The 21,238-nt window shown below is 39.6% G+C and overlaps 1 protein-coding gene across 20 annotated transcripts in view; it reads right to left on the reverse strand.

Moving 5' to 3' along the window:
• Window positions 1–21,238, reverse strand: part of rims1b (regulating synaptic membrane exocytosis 1b) — a 105,340-nt gene that overhangs the window by 32,083 nt on the left and 52,019 nt on the right. For 11 of the 20 annotated variants that reach the window (XM_037543700.1, XM_037543697.1, XM_037543704.1 and 8 more), the window contains 14 exons: window positions 20,228–21,120; window positions 17,991–18,031; window positions 15,749–15,859; window positions 14,976–15,075; window positions 14,437–14,560; window positions 13,979–14,035; window positions 13,633–13,679; window positions 13,331–13,455; window positions 12,694–12,824; window positions 10,955–11,126; window positions 9,923–10,076; window positions 5,974–6,030; window positions 1,843–1,996; window positions 928–1,041 (listed from right to left, as the gene is read on the reverse strand). In XM_037543700.1, coding sequence (XP_037399597.1) covers window positions 928–1,041; window positions 1,843–1,996; window positions 5,974–6,030; window positions 9,923–10,076; window positions 10,955–11,126; window positions 12,694–12,824; window positions 13,331–13,455; window positions 13,633–13,679; window positions 13,979–14,035; window positions 14,437–14,560; window positions 14,976–15,075; window positions 15,749–15,859; window positions 17,991–18,031; window positions 20,228–21,120 — 2,280 coding nt within the window. The remainder of the gene's footprint in view (window positions 1–927; window positions 1,042–1,842; window positions 1,997–5,973; window positions 6,031–9,922; window positions 10,077–10,954; window positions 11,127–12,693; window positions 12,825–13,330; window positions 13,456–13,632; window positions 13,680–13,978; window positions 14,036–14,436; window positions 14,561–14,975; window positions 15,076–15,748; window positions 15,860–17,990; window positions 18,032–20,227; window positions 21,121–21,238) is intronic. The other 9 variants (XM_037543711.1, XM_037543699.1, XM_037543695.1 and 6 more) reach the window with 7 other exon arrangements.

The following is a 21,238-nucleotide window of genomic DNA, read 5'->3' on the forward strand; positions in this document are numbered from 1 at the left end:
TAAAAGTAGGCTATTAAACAACTCGTCTAGGCAGTAACAATGCATTTCATTAACTCTAACAAGATCTATTGCTTAAAAAATCTTTACATTATTACATCTGCATTTTTTAAATGATCAAAAGTTTGGACACACCTACTCAAAGAAGGTCCCTACATTGCACATTTTAGAAGTAATAGGAAAGACTTAAAACTATGGAATTATGTAGTGATTCAAAAATTCTGAGTTTAGATTCTTCAGATCAGACCATTTCTGCCTTGATGCAGCTTTCTAGGCTGTTCGCAGTCTCTTTAAAGGTTTTTCACAGATTTTTCACAATTTCTTCATAATTAATCATTAATATATAAACAAAGTCACTCAGATTGGTTTAATTTTGGATAGTAAATAAAATGAGTATATTTCCATTGTAGTCAACATCACCCCAGGTTCCTGTTACCACCACTAAAAAGAAATCTACTCGTTTCTATTCACGTTTCTCTACAATGAACCATTTCACATCAAACCACTCTGAATAACTTTGTTTACACCCCAACCACTAAATTATACAGACATTTTTCAAAATCCGTAGAACACCCCTTTAAGTAGTTTCCTGAGGAGCCATCTGGGATGTATTTCTAAAATGCTTGGTTAAGTTTCACATCCAATGTGCACTTATGTCATCTTTTCACATTGTTTTGGAAAAAATAATACACAGGCATTACCTTCTGTCTTTATATTTGTCTTAGAAGCAGAGTTTGAAGCATTTAAGCATAAGTTTAAGATTAAAATGTCTTTAGGATTATAAGAAACATACATTCAATTAAGTGTGTCCAATCTTTTGACTGGTATTGACTGGTATACCTATTATAATTCTAAATACATCTTTGGCTTTCAGCAGAGATCTGAATCATCATCAAAGGTTTCCTCCACAAACAAAACAAAACATTGTACCTGTCCTCAGAATAGTCATAGTCAGAGTCTATAGATCTGTGCTCCTGCTGGGAGTTATGGTAGAGAGTGGGCGAGTGAGAAGGATGCCGGTTCTGATGAATTTCATCCAGACTCCTGAAAAGAAGGAGAGCGAGAGGAAGACATGTCGGTGTCATAAACAAAACATTGTGTGGGTTTCTATTTATTGTTTTTTACACCATTTGAAAACCATCTGCTCTCTGTGTTTCATGATGAATGCACCAATAAACAATTTGAAAAGCAAAAGTTACATTAAGAGCTGTCTCAGCACTGCTGTGTCTGATCCACTCATACCAGCACCACGTCAGTGTCACTGCAGTGCTGAGTTTGATCCACCACCCAAAAGGTAAGTGGTCTGTGGGGTCTTGACCGTTGAAATACATGGCAAAAAGGGGGGCTAACAAAGTATGTAAAGAAACAGATGGACTATAGTCAGTAATTGTAGAAGTGCACCTATATGGTAAGTGGACCTAATATAAGAGTGTGAACAGGAGGTGTTAAATAAATACAAATAACATTAACAAGTAGTGATTTTATGTCTGTCAGTGTGTTTGGTTATCCATTTCCAAACCTCTGCTAGAAAGCCCAGTATTATTTCTACATATCATCAAACAACTGGTTTGGCTAATCAGTCCTATGCAACCCAACTTAACACTTGAGTCCTTTAAACTTTTGTACTGTACTGTATATATAATACATATGGGGAGTTTTATTATTACCTACAGGTATTTATATATAAGAATGTTAGAATCTGCTTCTCCTGTAAAGTTTCTATACATAGTTTTATACAAGCTTTTGTTCCAGCAATGACACAATGGGTCATATTACTCCATATAGGTACATATAAAAGACTCTTCCATATAAATAACAAATCTGTTTGTAAGCATGTATGTGTACCTCTGCATGGGCACATGTGTGGGTCTGGAGCGGGCTCTACATTGGTCCTCTCTGTGTGGGGAGACAGAGCGAGAGCGATGCTGGACCGCCGCCTGCCTCTCTGGAACGGTCAGTGTACTGGACCTCTCTCTGTCTCTGGAATTCCTCTCCGCTGCTGGGATGTCATTACACACAAACACATAAACATATGCAGGACTGTGCTGAACTATACTCATCATTCGGTGCCATCATCACATCTTTCCCAAGAGATAGAAAATCAATGTGTAGGTATCTTTAATGATGATACCCACAAACTCAGATTTTTAACGCAGTTATTGAGCCAGAAATCAAATTGACAGTTTTCTCAGTTACTCGAAATGTAATCATTCAGCCAAGACATGTTTAGCGTCTGAAGATTTGCACTGGAGCTATGACGCTAATGTAGCTAATAAATAATGGAAGCTAATACCACATCAAATACCATTCTGCTAACCGCTCATGTTTATGCTTATAGTGAATAGTATGTCACATAGTTTCAGAAACCACTTCAGCAAGTCTATTTGAAATTATTATAGAAATCAACACAGTTTAAGGCAAGTGTGTGATGATTTAGGCTTACAGTGCCTAAGCTGGTGAGGTAGAAGTTTCCATTTCTTGTTAGCTACATCAGCCACCAAACACGCCTTGACTGATCGACTACATTTGGGCTAATGGTGAGAAATTTGTTCAGTTTTTTTTTTTTTTGGTGTGTGTGTGTGTGAAACTATTAATTTTAAACTCTAGAGCTCATGCGAATGTATTGTGCCGAACTACCAGCACAAACTCTACCACTCTCAACATGCCAAAAAGAAGCCAAGAAACAGTGTACAGAACAGTACCGCATATCTTTAACCATACAATTTCAGATATTAATGCCAGGCTGCTAAAATGATCAAAAAGCCCACACTGTGCAGCCTTATATGTACAGTATTACATAGCAGTACGGATGGGGTAGTTATCAGTTTTAATGATATATTTTGTGACATAAAACCCATAAAAATATAATAATTCAAATAACTGTTCATTCTGTTCATTCAAAAAGTCTATAAATATAATATCCAGGGATGTGGGAAGGGACCAGGGGGTTCTGAGGGTGCTATCCAGAATCAAGTCACATTTCTAGAGTCCCTAAATCTGTGCTTGTTGTAAAGTGGAGTTTGTATTTTTGTTTTTCTATAGTCCAAAAATGTTTAGACATTATGTGAAATGCTAATAAAACAGGCCGCAGTGTTTAGTACATTTTATTTACATTGCCTGTATGAAAGTGCAAAAACACAATATTTGGTGTTTTGCGTTATGAGCACTGTTGATTCTTTGTAAAATATGCTCTACATTTGGTACCTGCAACATGTTCCAAAACAGTTGGAAGATTATAGTTGGAGATAAGACAAGAGCAGTGTTACCACTTTGTTATGTCACCTTATATTTTAACATGGCGTAATAATCATTTGTAGACTGAAGACACCAACTGATCCAGTTTTGAAAGTGGAATTATTTACCATTCTTCCATGATACAAGTCTTCAGCTGGGCAAAATCATGGGGCCTTTGTTGACATATTTTGTGCTTCATAATGCACAACATGTTTTCAAAGGGAAACGGGTCTTGTAACATATGCAAAATGTGGCCAGGCATTGTCGGGTTGAAATAAGCCTCTATGTCCTTGAAAAAGATGTCATTTAGAAGGCTGCATGTGTTGCTCTCAAAAGTGTATTTATCTTTCAGCATAAACTGTGCTTTCACAGAGGCACTAATAATACATCCAAACTTCATGCCAGACCCTGACGTTTAAACTTTCTGGTAATAATCTAACTGGTCCTTTTCTTTCTTTGGCCAGAAGAACATCACTTCCATTATTTCCATAAGCAATCGGAAACGACAAAACACTTTCGATGTGCATCAGTCCACTTCGGATGAGTCAAGTCCAGTAAAGTCGGCAGCGTTTCTGGACGTTGTTGACATATAGCTTCCACTGTGCGTGGTCTTAACTTACATTTTTAGATCCAGCAACAAACTTGTTTATTGACAAGTATTCATGAGACCATGTGGTGATATCCATCACAGAAGCATGCTGGTTTTTAATGCAGTTCAAACTTTGTATAATTTTAGGCATCATAGATGATGAAATGTCTAAAATCCTTGCAATCACTCAGCAAGGAATGTTGCTCTTAAATGCCAAAACCCATCCTTGCTCATAAAGAACTAGGCCTTTCCTGGACGTTACTTCTATACTTAAATATTACTACATCACCTGTTTAAGATGTTTCTTGAACATTTCACAATGTTCCTACTTTTGTCCAACCCCAATTTTTGGAACATGTTACAGTCTTCAATGTCTGAATGAGCACATATTTACAAAAATCTATGAAAATCAATAGAGTTCATAAGGTATTACATATACATAAATACATTTGGTCTTTCAACCTAAGTGATTACTTCCTACAATTATCTTGGAGAGAACTGGGTTTGCATCCATGGTTGGTTGCTATGTTTTCATATGTGTAGAGCTCTAACGCTACTGTATAAGACCCCCTACGTAAAACAGCTTCCCATGTCCCTGATAATATCTGTGGCTAAGTGATTTCAATGATTTCAATATATTTTAACATCCTAATAATAAGAAAAACTGTGACAATTTTGGTCCCTAATATGAGTATAAGAAGTTTTTTACATCTTCCCATCCATAGATATCAACATAGATACTTGAAGTTTGATGTATGATTTGTGTGACATACACAGCATCATTTACACAATCTCAGACAGTTGTATCAAACACGTCACCTACTTAAAGAGATTATATGGCTAAACCAGAATGATATGCTTAAAGCTGTGAGCTGTCACAGTCTTCAAAATTCTCCACACCACAAAATCACTACTCATTTCTCTACAGCATCTATAGCAAGCTTTGCTACAGGCATGCAACAGAAAAATGTAAGGTTAACACAAGAAGTGAACCTTTTTTTCATAAGACCCATATTAATGTGCATTAAGCTGCCATAGCCTGTTATTTCATTTCCACAAGGATTACGCCAGCTTTATGGTACATTTCAATGGGACTTATGAGGGTGTTACGAAGTGCTACTGCCGATTTAACTATGGTGCCATTCCTGTGGTTTCCATGCAGTTTGGTTTGTGAGTTTATCTCTGTGGTGCAGCTTCATTACTACAATAGCCCAGCAGAGGGGGAGAAAGACTTTATCTCTAACAAACAACAAACAAACTGAATGGTGCTCCATTTGTCAGCCACTGAATTTGGAATTGTTCTGTGGCATCATTGTACTACAAACGTTTGGATTTCAGTATCTAGTCTTTACTTCCAGTACTAATAGTTATATATGTTTTATTACCATTGATATTTTACATTTTTGGTTCAAAAATGTTCATATATTGGTCTGTTGATATGGTTAGACTTAAATTTTATTTATCAAGTGTTATATGGTTCAAATGTTTGGAATCATTTTTGTTATTTTATATACAATAAAAACTAATACAATGTAGACTAAGGTACTGAACCAGATAAATCAGACACTAGTATTTTAGATGTTTAATTCTGCATTTGACAATAAGAGACTAATGAATGATAAGTAGCAATGTGCAAACATTAGAGACCAGTCGAAATGGACATCATGTAGAAGCTATTCATTTGACTGTTTTAGAAAAACAGCAGAGCCTCAACAAGTAGAAAACGTCATATTTTTCATTATTTCCTCTGTCCATGTTTTGCCTTTACTACAGCTACCATTCTTTTCACGAGACTTTTCAAGAGCTTTTCAAATAAATTTGCAGGAATATTTTTTAAAACTTGGATACACAGGACACAAACATTTCTGAATTTGTTTTACAGCTTCCTACTAATTACCTAAAACTAGTGTAATTCTACAGGATGAGCATATTAATAATTATTTTAAACATTTCTCTGCAACAAAATAGGTTTTACATTGTGGAAAACTTTGATTCCAAACTTTTGAACAGTAGAGTATGTTGGTACAAAATGGAAACAAATGACAATCTACTGACCCAGTGGTACGTTATGAATCACAATGTCTTCTTTCTCTCTCGCCCTGTGCTGGACGTCTACTGCATTACCACAGCAACCATGCCCCCACCCCACCCACCTGAAGACACTACCGTAATAGCATCATCATAATCACTCTCAATGATGCGATGAGATCCTGAGACATACACACATAGCATACAGTTGAATTGCTACTATAATACAGCATCATACAGCACACATTGATTAGGAGATTCCAAGCAGAATGCTATACTGTATACAGACCTCTGAGGACATGTTGTCACTTTGTAGTGTACTACAATGAATGGAGATTTGAAAATAGCCCCATCGCACTTGGTTAACCGATGACATTCAAAGCTGATATGTTTTGTCCTACGTACATTTCTACTCTCAAATAGAACTGTCATTTGAATCACAATGTTTATGTGCTACATGCATGCTAACATGTGGACTCACAATCTTACCAAAATACCCCATGCAAGCAAGTAAGGTTGGTTAAGTGGCTTTGGCAATAGCAGGCTACAATTTGAGTAGCTAGTGATGTCTAAAGGCTCTTTTATGCTGAACACTAAACATGGTTCGAAGCCTTTTGTCTGTACTCGGTGTTAATTACGGACATATTTTTCGGCTTACGGATGCAGGCGAAATGGAGCAGTGATGCTTTGGATCACTGTCCTCCTCCATAACCCAACTGTGCTTGAGCTTTAGGTCACAAACTGACAGGTGGACATTCTCCTTCAGGATTTTCTGATTGAGAGCAGAATTCATGGTTCCATCAATTAGGACAAGTTGTCAAGGTCCAGCAGAAGCAAAGCAGATCCAGACCATCACACTACCACCACCATGTTTGACTGGAGGTATGATGTTCTTATAGTGGAATGCGCTCTTAGCTTAGGCCAGATGCAATGGGACCCATGTCCTCCAAAAAGTTCCACCTTGGACTCATAAGTCTGCAGAGTATTATCCCAAAAATCTTGGGGGTCCCAAAAGTCTAGATGTTTTTTAGGCAAATGCGAGAAGTGTCTTTGTGTCTTTTTGGTCAGCAGTGGTTTGTGCCTTGCAGCTTTCTAATGGACGCTATTATCGCACAGTGTCTTTGTTTATTGTAGAATTGTTTACATTGACCCTAACCGATGCAAGTGAGACTTGCAGTTCATTTCAGCTGTATTTGTGCACTGTCTGAAAACTTACAAATGCAGACAAAACAGAGCACTACCACCAGAAATCGTGGGGGCAGTGTAGTCAATAGTTCAACCAGGACACAAAAATAGCCATTTGTCTATGGACATGACGAAGAAGAAACTTTAAAAATGGCCGAACTTTTTAAGGAAAGGATGTGCCTTCTGAGTCCGGACTGCCCTCTAGTGGATGTACTGCTTAACATTTATACCAATGTATGGAGACATGGAAGCATGTGGGTAGTGATGGTTACATTGTTTATAAGATACATATTTATTTTCATACATAAAATGAGTATATAGTATATAATTATAGTAGGGGGCGTACTTTCGCTTAACTTCATGACTGCATTTCATTATGCAGGAATGTTGGTCTGCCCCTAGCAATATCAGCATTACAAATACTTAATGACCTCAAAATTTAGGATCCGGTGACATTCGGGGGGAAAATGTATGTAGGACAAAATTGCTTTGGAAGATTTCCTTCTATTACAGGGTACAACAGGGGCAGTTTTCAAAAACACCACTCATTTTTCAAGAGAGAAAACTGCTACTGGGTTACCAGTTTGGGCATGTCGGGGTTCCTTGTTCAGGCAAGTTGGAGGTCCTCTAGAGACATTCAGTAAGCACTACAAAATGGCACATGATCTCAGAGGTGGAGTTATATAATAACTAAAAATGGAATACCAAAGTTTGGGCACCCCAGGTCAAATAACCTGTTTTGTTGGTTTTCTAAGTGAAAATAAGTCCACACTTCGGTACAGTTTAAAGCACAATAGCTGTTTATTTGCTGCATTTAAAATGCTGAAATGTTGTGGTCTGTGCAAAGGTTATGGCGCATTTCTATCCCGTACACATTGGATCAGAGATGTACGGTATTTTCTGAAACTGGAAAAAATGAAGAACACCCTCAAAGGCCTCATAGCTAAATGTTATAAAGAGCAGGACCTTGTTAGCACATCTGTATTAAACAGAGCTCCGGCATGTTCGAGACACCAAATGCGTACATAAAAGTGACTTTTTATTTTTGTCTTGACTGTTTCCCCTGCCTGGCAATGCTTAACCTGATTTCTTCTATTTTTGCTAATTTGTCAATTTGATATATTTCAAATCAGCCAACTAATTTTAATATAATACAAAGACAACACAATTAAAAACAAAATACTGCTGCTAAAAGATCATTTCATTTATCTATGATAAAGATTTATTCAAAACCTGTATCACCCATCGGAAAAAGTGACTAAACCCAATAAGCAGCATCAACTGCAATCAAACATTTGCAATAACTTGCGATGAGTCTTTTACATCGCTAGGAGGAATTGTGGCCCACCCTCAGCTACATTGGAGGGGTGTGAGCATGAGATGACCACATAAGGTCATGCCACAGCATCTCAATGAGACAAAGTCAGGACTTTGACTGGGCCACTCTAAAACCTTAATTTGGTTTCTTTTGAGCCATTTAGAGGTGGACTGGCTTGTGTGCTTTGGATCACTGTCCTGCTGTATAACCCAACTGTGCTTGAGTTTTAGGTCACAAACTGACGGGTGAACATTGTCCTTCAGGATTTGCTGATAGTGAGCAGAATTCATGGTTCCATCAATTATGACAAGCTGCCCATAAGCTGCAGAGGCAAAGCAGCCCCAGACCATCACACTACATCACACTGTTGGTATGATGGTCTAATGGTGGAATGCTGTCTTATCTTTACACCAGATGTAACGGGAAGTCTTCCAAGAACTTACACGTCTGACTCATCAGTCAACAGAATATTATCCCAAAAGTTTTGAAGGTCATCTAGATGTTTTTGGCAAATGCAAGGCAAGCATGTGTTCTTTTAGGTCAGCAGCGGTTTGTGCCTCGCAGCTCTCCCATAGATGCCATTTTTGCCCAGTGTCTTTCTTATGGTGGAATCGTGTACACTGACCTTAACTGAAGCAAGTGAGGCCTGCAGTTCTTTAATGTTAATCTTGGTACTTTTGAGACCTCCTAGATGAATTGTCAATGTGCTCTTGGTGAAATTTTGGTAGGCCAGCAACCCTTAGGAAGGTTCACCACTGTTCCAAGTTTTCTCCTTTTGTGGATAATGGCTCTCACTATGGTTTGCTGGAGTTCCAGAGTCTCAGCAATGGCTTTTTATCCCTTTCCAGGCTGGCAGATTTTAACAACTTTATTTCGCGTCTGAAATTGAATTTTGTTAGAACATGTCATCATGTGCTGATTTTTGAGTCCTTCTAGTCTGCTTTAAATTTCCAGATAGAAGAACAAATTTTTCACTTAGAAAACCAACAAAATATGTCATTTAACACTGGAAGGTTTGTGCAAACGTTTGACTGTATATATGCTTATTCATATGTTACTTATATAGAGGACTAATGGTATTTTAATTTGTTCATCTAAAATCATACCACTGCAGTCTTACACCTAAAAACTGTCACATGGTTAAACACAGTCAAAGAGTAATAAGGCAATGGTGGGCTTCTAGTACCTGACCAAAAGTAATCATAACTCATAATGACTTTGACTGCTCAATTCATTTTTTTTCCATAAGCTGTGCATAAGACGGACATAGTTTGGTAAATTATTATTTCTCTCAAATCTATCTTTTTTTTACATATACAGAATTTGGCAAATGCTCTTATCAAGAGTGGCTTACAATTTATTCACATTACAGAGGTGAATGTAGAGTTAAGAGTCTTGCCCATGGACTATTGGTATAACATGGTGTGCCCAGGTGAAGAATCAAACCCCAGTCACCACATGAACGGTGCTACCCACTAAGCTATACCATCCACCTTGACCATTATTACTACATGAACGTGTGTCCAAGTCTAAAAAAGTCTTTTTATGGTTAATTTCACACAAACACTTACTTTGTAGCTTCTTGCTAGGGCTGTCTCCATGGACATGTCTGCGGGGGAGGTAGGGAGAGGGCTGGGGGAGAGGGAGGGAGGACAAGTCATGGCTCTGCAGCTTATACCAGTGAGGCTGGTCATCCAACAGAGCCGTCTCCAGCTCTATCAGGATCTGCAAAACATGTGGAACAGTTCATTGCTGTAGTACACACAACACTGCAATCCTACTACACTACTGCAGTTGTGTATCTACACCAATTCTAAACACTTTTAGACTAATATCACTAAAAGACAAAGACTGAAAGACATTTCAGCTTCTTGATGTTTGGAAGTCACTGATAACAAAGGCATGCTGTGATTTTATATGAATTATTTCTCATGCTTAACTTATGGTGACAAAAATTCTGTTGAAAGTGCAGATTCTGAATGTTCAATCCGTAATACATTTGTGATCAAAAATGATCTGAATTTAATGAAAAGCACTTGTTATGCCTATAGTCATATTTTCTAAAAAGAAAAATAATCTTTATTTTTTAACAAACTTTTTTTTATTTTTTAACAAATTTTTTGTAAACTGAATGTAATTAATTACATAAATAATAATAAAATGTATTATTCAAATATGTAACTACCTAAATCAAAGCAACTCTGTGATAGTTTTGGGGGTTTGAAATCATCTCTGGCTGAAATGTGTAATTGCACACAAAGTGTGCAATTACACAAAGTGTGCAATTACCATTTTGTAACTTCAGTTATACTTCAGACATCTTCTCAACACGGACGAATCTACTGATTGCGAGTGCATTAAAAGAGCACTCAAAGAGAACAAAACTGGGTGAAGGAGGTATCTTCAAAGGTTGTAAATGAATTATCTACTACTGTCATCATATCTTCATCAGTGTAATGTTGATATTTACATTTATAAAGACCGACCTATGCTTATGTAGTAATTTTATTAATGAGGAAATTATGTACACATTGAAATTGAGTAAATTCAGTTCATTGCTTCAGCATGGGCACATATTTCATGGATCTCCACTACACACAAACCTCCCCGAGGAATTCACTCTCCTCCTCTTGTGCTCTGGGTTGATCCCACACTGTGATTTCCAGCATTCGCTCCCTGAAGTCCCTGCGGTGAACATGTGAGTACAGAAACGTCTGGTTCCACTTGGGCTCTGAGCTCTTTTTCACTGTCTTCGTCCTCCTCTTGCTCTTGTCACTAAGAGAGATACATTAGACATTTTATATATATATATATATATATATATATATATATATATATATATATATATATATATATACACACACACACACACACACACATTGTATTGCTGGAACACTGCTTGTGGTGTCAAGTAATCAGAAGCTATATTCAACCTTTAAGGTAACAGTTAATCAAAATCCAAAATGAGACAGTTTTCTCCCTCACGTCAAATGGAGTTGATTAGCCAAGACATGTTATTCCATTATTGAAAAAGAGCTGGTCAAGAGCTGGGACACTTCTCACTGCAGCAGCAGCCTTTGGCTAAGCTGTAAGTGGGGACTGCTGTGATAGTGGACTTTGACAAGGCTACTAGCTGGGAAATCTGCACCATGAAAGTGGAGTCTGACTAGGCCAAATACGGGGGATTCTGCACTGTGACAGTGGAGTTTGGCTAGGCCGAAACCAGGGACTCTGCACTGTGACAGTGGAGTTTGGGTAGGCTGAAACCAGGGACTCTGCACTGTGACAGTGGAGTTTGGGTAGGCTGAAACCAGGGACTCTGCACTGTGACAATGGAGTTTGGCTAGGCCAAAACCAGGGACTCTGCACTGTGACAGTGGAGTTTGGGTAGGCTGAAACCAGGGACTCTGCACTGTGACAATGGAGTTTGGGTAGGCTGAAACCGAGGAATCTGCACTGTGACAATGGAGTTTGGCTAGGCTGAAACCGAGGAATCTGCACTGTGACAGTGGAGTTTGGGTAGGCTGAAACCGAGGAATCTGCACTGTGACAGTGGAGTTTGACTAGGCCGAGAACCAGGGACTTTGTATTGTGACAATGGAGTTTGACTAAGCCAAGAGCTGGGGACTTTGTACTTTAATAATGGAGTTTGACTAGGTTTCAAGCCGGGGACTTTGTTCTGTGATAGTGGAGTTTGACTAGGCCGAGAGTGTGGAACTCCACACTCCTGGCTGAGAGACAGGGACTTTGTACTGTGACAGTGGAGTCTGACTACGCCCCAAGCTGAGGACTTTGTGCTGTGCCAATGGAATCTGACTATACTCCAAGCCAGAGACTTTATACTATGACTGGGGAGTCTGACTAGGCTGAGAACCGAGGACTTTGCCCTGTGACAATAGAATCTGACTAGGCTGTGAGTCAGGGACTATGCATTGACAGTGAAGGTCGATTAGGCTATGAGCCAGGTAATTTTCACTGTTACAATGAAGTTTGACTAGGCTGCAAGCTGGGGACTTTTCACTGTGACAGTGGAGTTTGTCTAGACTGTGAACTGGGGGACTTTGCACCATGACAATAGAGTCTGACAAGACCACAAGCCAGGCACTTTGACGGCGGACACTGACTGGACCGCAAGTCTGCCAGCTGAGAAACTATGTGTGTATATGTTTTTTTTTTTTGCTGTTATCTGGAACTGTAAAGTGTCCTTGAGTTTGAGAAAAGCATAATATTAAATAAAGAATAAACTAAACTAAACAATAAATAAAAACTTTCAGATACATAGTCTTTCAGATACATACTGACTGTTAAGTCTGTTACATTCTGTTAAATAATAATTGCTCACCTCCTATCAGGAAGGAAATACATTTTGACGTAAGGGTTTCGCGGTCGGCCGTCTGGTCGAGGAGGCAGGTCCCTGGCTTGTAATACATTGACAATAAGTTGATGACCCACTTTGTCATACCACAGTTTCACCTGGTTGTCAGAGAAAAAACATGCATAACTCTATTAGCATAAACTCAATAAAAGAGGTATTTGCTAAGTAAAACAAATTTACATAGACTTAAAAGTACACAAGGGTGAAAGTTGTACTTGGGGTGTTACTATTGCAATTCAATGCACTTTATATTTATGAGTAATATTACAAATGACAATAAGATGCAGTAACCATCATCAAGCCTGAATTTTGTCCATAGTTTTATCTGTATTTATAGATAACAATGTATTTTGATTTAGGAACACATTTTGCACAACGCTAAGCTTCTATTACGTGTTATCTACATTAGTCTTGTAGCTTAAATGCAAAAAAAAAGAAGCAATCATGAGGCACCCAATAAGTCATAGCTGACCTTTGACATTTGGGACAACTATGAATTAAAATTTTGTCATATCACATGTTTTACACCTTTACACCATCTTTATAGCTGTGGTGTTATCTTATTATTGCGTTTCTATGCAACTATATATCTGCTCCTACTTACTGAAAGTTGGCCTGGTAGAACCTGAGGGAGGTCTCTCAACATTCCAGGACTTGTGGGGGACATCACAGAGATGGAAGGACGATCCATTTTTTGAGACTCATCTATAGAGCTTGAACCAGCTAGACCAGCAAAGGACATAAAATGAAACAGGTTAAAATATTGGTCAGATACTAATATGAAGTAAATATAAGAAATATATAGTGTTTAGGTATAGTTTTTTTTTTGTTGTAAGAACGCAATCATATCATGAATATACTGTACTTACGTCAAAATAAATGAGAAAATAAATTTGGCAAACTTACTAGATTCAAGAGGAGGATGTGATGTCTGTGGAATTCTTGGTGTGTCTCTTCAAAAAGGAAAACATGACATTTTAAGAGATTAATACAGTATTTGAAAAGACAGAAAGTTCTTCAGAAACAAACAGATAAATTGCTGTGGCTTAACATACTGGAGTGATTAATGTTAGCACCATAACCTAATCAGGGAAAGAGTAGGGATCCAGAGGGTTGCATTAGTTGGGTATGTATACATTGCTAATATAATAGAAATGCTAACAACAATGCCATGATGTACGGTTTGAGGGTATTTTAGGGTCAGGCACTGGGCACTGGGGATAATATCACTGTCACTGAGTGCTTTACTTACTGATAAGCTCTATACACCTTTCTCAAGAAGTTTTTGGAAAGAATACGATGGATACATCTTTTACATGCGTTGGAAAGACAAATCACAGATGCACATCAATTTGAATTCCGGTAAATGCAACAAAATGAAGCAACTGAATCTGAAGAAACTGGTCAGTACATTTCAATACATCAAAACCTGTGTCTGCTGTATATTCAAATATTAAAACAATGCTTATTTTGTTTCTGTATGTGGACCGCTGCCTTCTCCAGGCTTATTTACAGTTCTCTCTTTAATAACTAGCAGGCATAATTCCACAAACTACTTAGAAGCCCTCCATCCTAAAGGCAAGAACTCCTAGCTTAATCTAGTAACTTGAGAGCTAGCTAACAATGAAGTTTGTAGCAGATTATATCTTAAAGCATCCTTGTGGTTGATAAAGACCCACTTGCAATACAGCTGTGGCTCATTATGCTTACCCAATTGGTCTTGAAACAACTATTTCTACTTGAGGTGCAGACTGTGACTCTAAAATGATGTTGTACACTTCTTTCTTGGTTGCTCCAGGCAACGCCTTCCCATTCCACTGCAGGACCTCATCACCTGAAATCAAAGTGGCCTTCATTTAGTACACTAGCGGTATTGGTTTATACAACCAGGAGTACATTTTAATACAGTTAAACGCTCTAGCAGACAAGAATCAAATTTATATTGAGCACATAAATGAAGTTCATCATCCTTTCAGGCCAACTGAGATCACATATTCAAGCTATTTCCGATATATCCATCCATCCATCCATTTTCTAAGCCGCTTCTCCGTCAGGGTCGCGGGGGGGTGCTGGAGCCTATCCCAGCAGTCTTCGGGCGGAAGGCAGGATACACCCTGGACAGGTCGCCAGTCATATTTCCGATATAATTGATATGAATTGACAGAAGGCCCACCCTCATGGCGATGTTCTAGAATTCAGGACAAGTTGGCCATACGGCGTGAAACTACTGAACATTTAGTAACCCTCACCTGCTCGTAAATGGCCTACAATGTCTGCAAGACTTCCTTTCTTTACTTTGGTGATGAAAGCTCCAAGTCGTCCAGTCTCTGTCATCTTCCCGCCAACCACCTGAGGACATCAGATAAGTGCATGGACAAGATTTTAGTTTTACAGTAATTAGTAGGAGGACATCATGTGCATTATAGCAGTCCAAACGTTTGCAGACACCTGCTGCTCCAAAATTTCAAGGGTATCAATAGGGAGTGTGACCCTTCTTTGCTGCAGCAGCAGCCTCTTTCTCGTCTGAGAAGGTTTTATATAAAATCTATGTTGAAGTACTGCTGTGAGGATTTGATAGAAGTCAGCCATGAGAGCATTATTGAGGTCCATTTCCACTCAAGAGTTTTTTTAAATAATGTTGTCCCTGAGAACTTCAAGCTCCTTCACCATGATCTCTACTTGCTGCATGAAACCTTTGACAACATAGTTTATAATGATGAAATGTGAAATGAGAACACATTTTTACAGAAGTGTCTGAATACTTGTTTGCCCTAACTGCTGTGCTTTGTTTAGCTGAATGAAATGTTGAGGTGAGAGATGCAGACAGAGATGTAATGGACAGTAACTGGCAGCGGTACACAGGAAGTCGTGAAGCAGGGAAGAGCTCAGGTAAACCTCAATCCAGAGCCTAGCCATGTGTAATGTAGTGTTGCGTTATGTTAGGTGGGCGATGCAGACAGAGATGTGTAAGTTGTGTAATGTACAGCAGTTGGCAGCAGTAGAGAGGCGCTGACAGGCTCACCTTTAGCCCTAGCAGCGAGCCAGCTTCTCGGGGCATGGCCGAGCGCTTGCTCAGAGTAATGCGGCCGATCAAATGATCTCCTTCTTTGGACGGCTGCCAGGTAACAGGATGCTGAGGAGAAATGGAACGATGCTTTTCAATCCCATTAATGATGAGTACACTCTCGCACTGATGCATATACACTGTCCAATAAAACACACACACTCACACACACACACACACACACATACTGTGCATTACCAAGGACTTACGGTATGAGAGGTGTTATACCCAGTTTGCATGTCCTTCGTAACGTCTTCTGGGCATGAAATTTTCCCCTTACTGGACTATTAAAATGTTACCAAGCTATCAGTATTAAAGACAACAGAAGTAACATTTGAAAAAATTATTAAGAATGTTAAGAGTACATTTAAAAATGATGACAGTATTTAAAAATTATGACCTGTCCAGATTTAAAGGGACTTTATAAATGGCGCTGATAGAAAGACGAAAAACTAAGCATGATATCAGCTCAGTGACAGCTAACAGCAGCTAAAACATCAGTCACTCAACCTTACACTCTCAGACACCATCTTAATGGGTGTCATTTTAGCATCAGTTAGCTGGAAGCAAGCTTGTGCTTTGTGGCACATTTGGCCTGATAATTAAGCTTTTGTTAGCTTAGCCAAAAAAACTACAGTCCCAAACACCACAGAACAGGTTTGGTTACCTCCTTCTGTCACTCCAACAGCAGTCACTTGACTTTTTCTCTGTCACACATTAGTTTTTAGCATCTAAACTTGATTCAGCAGAGCACCAGTTATTCAGAAGCAAACCTGTACTGTGGTGTGTGGCACTGTTTGCAATAAAATCTGTTCTGGTGTATTTGGACCTGATTAGCTACTGCACTTCTGTCCTTTTAAAGCCAGTGGCATGACTTCACACACACACACACACACACACACACACACACATATGTCTTCTAAGCCACTTCTCCTTCTGGGTCGTGGGGGTTGCTGGAGCCCATCCCAGCGGCCATTGGGCAGAAGTCAGGACACACCCCGGACAGGTCAACATGACTTCACTTCTTCAGATTTGAATTATAAGCGTTTAAACTTCTGTCTTTGCTTTAGTTTGCCAGAAGTGAACATGTTCTTTGGTGAGTAGAGCTGTAATGCTAATGCTGACCAGCTCCTCTTTTGTAGTTAGTGGCACTGTAAAAAATTTATGAATTGTTAGATAGATGGTTTGACATTTACCGAATGATGCACTGTTTTCACTTATTTGGTGTCCGAAGTTTTGATTATTTATTTATTTTGGATCGAGGAGGCATAAAAGTTTCTGACACTGACACTCCACCCTCTCATAATATCATATAACACAGTAATATTAGGAGAGAGTTTGAAGACATTAAAATTGGATACACTCCACCCCAAGTTGTGTTTTTTTGTTTACCAATATCAGGATTGAAACCTTGAGTATCAGCTGATACCGATCTGATATTTGCAATGTTGGCATAGTAAAAAAACAACAAAAAAAAGAGGCTTAAGCTTTATATTACTTATTATACAACAGTTATAACAGAGGCAGGAGGCTCATAAGAGGCACATACCCTCTGGAAAAGGGACTTAAGTGTTGTTTATGTTGCTTTTCGTGGTTTGTGTTTATTGTGTTATTCTATGTTGAGGAATGGGTTTAGCTAGTGTGGGTTGGTGGCCACCATGAGGGTGAAGTGTATGACTAGTGGTGACCTCCCCCATGAGTTCAGGGCTATGTCTACATTTACATTTACATTTATGGCATTTGGCTGACGCTCTTATCCAGAGCGACTTACAATTTGATCATTTTACACAGGTAGGCCAAGGTGGTGTTAGGAGTCTTGCCCAAGGACCCTTATTGGTATAGTGTAGGGTGTTTGCCCTGGTCGGGGATTGAACCCCAGTCTACAGCGTAGAAGGCAGAGGTGTTACCCACTACACTAACCAACCACTATCTGCCCTGTGTTTAATAAAGAGCACTTCTCCTGGTGGAATCATGGCCTTCCCTGTGTCTTTCTCTACGCTGATGCTTCGGTATTTCAATATGTACATAATTATGACACATGCCTGACACTATGCTTTAGTCTACATCGCAGTGACAATACTTGGACAATCTATTGCCATCCACAAACAAATTTAAAAATATATGAGCCTGTTAACGAATTCCCTTCTCTTTACTATAGATATATATATGAGATATATAGAATATATGAATAAAAACTTACGTGCCACACAGCTGGATCTAGAGGATGGCAATCCCAGTCACCTACAGAGAAAGAACAAACAGGAAATGGTAGAGTAGACAGGAAAAAGCTTAGACAGTGAGCAGTCATTACATATGCTATGTAAAGGGAACCATATTTGCTTTGGCTCCATTAGTGCAGTGAGTTATAAAATATAAAAGTCATAAAAAATACATCGATATGTGCTATATATAGTGGGATTTCCCCTCAAGCTGGGTTCAAAACCACTAAACGGGCACACTACAAATAAACATTCTGTGAAATGACTTTAGTAGTGCAGACTAATAGTGTGCAGACTTTTGTTCTTTACATGTACTGAATGTTTAGCCATGCTAAGTTTAGACCTACTGCTCTAGGACACTGTTAGATCTCAGCACAGCTCTAGGATCAGAGTGACCTTTGGGTTTAAATCATTTAGTGTCAGATCTTGTGAGGTCAGCTTTGACCTAAAGTGACACCATGAGAGAACGATGCACAACAGATCCCTAACAACGTTTAGCAGGTGACATTAGTGAGACGGGTAGCAGGACCTTTAGCAGTGACCATATAATCCACCCATAAGGCTGCAGTAGGGTACACAGCCAATGCTAGCGGAAGGATAGCTTAATGAAAAAGGGTAAATAAGGACACAGATTAACGACAGCCAGTCTGGATGCTATGAGCCGCCTCCTATTCGCTGTTAGCCCAACTAACAGTTCTTGCTTGTTAGCAAGAACAAGAATGATTCATGCTGCTTTCTTTGAGGGAGGGAGGCTTTAGTACATCAGACTCCAAAATCTGGGAGGTCTTTCTGAATCCAAATTTACTGAGATAAACATTAGTATTTTATTAAACATCCCATTCCAGGTTCAACTAAATCTATCGCTAAAGCTACCTCAGCTTTCCAACTCTGCTCTCCACAACTTCTGTGGAAATCTACACCATTTTGACCAAAATCATTCAATTTTAATTAAACACAATTTCTTCTACTATTTGGGCAGCTAAGATGGCTAATTGTACATGGCCTGCTAGCCATTAGCAGTCAACCTTTAATCTGGCTTAGCAAAACACATCAGGATGGGGACACTGAGCACCAAGAGTAAACTGTAAATTAAGAAGGATGGAATGGCCCCAAAGCATAATGGCATCCAGCCTGGCATGGCTTACTCAAGGGTGAATCTGCAGCCGTCATGGCCACAAAAGTCCTGGGAAAATTAACATAGCACATCCCGGGATTGAAGAGAGTCCGTCAGTCACCGGACTGCATTACATGAGCGAGCCACTGACCTAATTCCCAAATCTGCTGTCCTAAAAAAGGAGGGAACTTTCCAAATAAATACCATTTGTTGCAGTGGCTTGAAACATAGTTCTATGTTATTTTTACTTTGTGAACGGAGGCTCTTGGGAAAACCAAAGGCAGGGGCTTAAAACGAAGCAATGAACCAGTGAAAATATCATAAATCTGGAAGTTGTTCAGAACTCCTAGCATTTGTCAAGCGTTAGGCCTATGAACTATTTTTCAAGAATGGTATAAGTAATGTTGAACGACGCATCGTCTATACTGGTATTCCAGCATTGGTTTCGCATAGCAATATGGATGTGCAGCAGTACTGACATATCTATATCTTGTTATCTAAGATAAAAAAAAAATTTACTAAAAGTTTTGAAAGGAACAAATATATATCGAAATACATAATTAAATAATACGTTTCCTTTCTGGAAATGTGATTTCTATGGAAGCTCATTCCAGCCAAGTAGAGGAGGAATATGTCCAAATATTGACATAGTATCTCAAAATAATTATTAATTTTCTCAGAACACCGACTTAATATATTGAAATAATGACATATTTGACAATAATTAAACTTAGTAATTATTTACAAATATTATTACTTTAGTACAAGACAACAAGTCATTACTTTGACATATTAACCCATTATTTCAACATAATAAGTCATTAATTCCACGTAGTAAGAAAATACGTAATTATTCTGAGCTTAGAAGTCAATATTTCGACATACATCTGTCAGAAACAGAAGGAGAAAAAATATATAGGTGATTCTTTTTCTTGTCTACCTTATCAAAATGGGCTTCCGTAGATTTCTGCCTGGTTACTGTTTGCAATACTGTGTAAGGTTCCCTTCTGTGTAATTTTTAAGAAGCAGAACACTCATAAACTAACTGTAGAGCCTTTTTAACCTTAATCTCCATTGTAGAAACTAAAGCAGAAGGGTCTGCACCTTTCTCACTGACACTCTCAATCTCCACATCTTCGCAGCTGGTGTACTCCGGAGTGGACCCTCCTTCCTCCTCTGAGCTGCTAATGGACATCTGCCTCTTGTTGAGGCCACGTTTGGGCCTGTAAGCCCTGGGAGGAGGGGGCCGGAGACATTCCGACTGGTCAGAGCTGAGAGAGGAATCTTTCCGGAAGCTTTCCGCAGCCTTCTCACGCTTGGTTTTGTGTAGTAAAGCTGCTGACCCGGGCTCCAGATGGTCCTTAGGGCCCCAGTCCGGTCCATCCCTGAGATCTGGGGGGCCTCCGGGGCCCATACGAGGACCACTGTGACCCTGTTTTTGGAGGGGCACATGTCCCCCACTACCACCACCACCACCCCCACCCCCCACGGTCCTGTCCACAGAGTACGCCCGGTGGTTTTCTAAAAGTGCCTTGCGATCGTCATTGGATGGCACCCTCCTGCCTAGCCGGCTGCCTGGGGCCTCGCCCCCATCCTGAGCCAGCCCCACCTCATTTATGGCCAGGTCACTATGGTGACGCTCTTGACGCATTTTGGACACTTTGGCATGCATTCGCATCTCCTGCTCCTCTTTTTGAGGCTTGACAGGGTACCGGGCCAAGTTGGGGTCACTACGGTAACGGGTCTGGTACTCCTCCTCCCGCCGCTGACGCTCTCGCTCCTCTTCTTCTTGTCTCCGTCGCTGGTCAGGGTGGGCGAGTTCACCCTCTGGATGGTCGTATTCGTTTGAATGGCCTTTCTCTAGACGCCTGCCTTCCCGCCTTTCCCCTGGAGCACGATCCTCTGAAGCCTGTCCTGTCAGCCTGCCTGGCCCCACCCTCCTCTCACCTCGGCCGATCACCTTGCCATTCTGCTCATGTAGGGATACAGGCCTCTTCCTATTGGATCAGGAGAAAGAGACAGGAATCAGGACTAATTCAGTATTCAGAGGGTTCTCATAATGCGAGGTCATAAATTTGCACTCCAGTGTCTTATGAAGTTGTTAACTTAAACTGT

Source organism: Pygocentrus nattereri, chromosome 12 (assembly GCF_015220715.1).
Source record: "Pygocentrus nattereri isolate fPygNat1 chromosome 12, fPygNat1.pri, whole genome shotgun sequence".
NCBI lineage: Eukaryota > Metazoa > Chordata > Actinopteri > Characiformes > Serrasalmidae > Pygocentrus > Pygocentrus nattereri.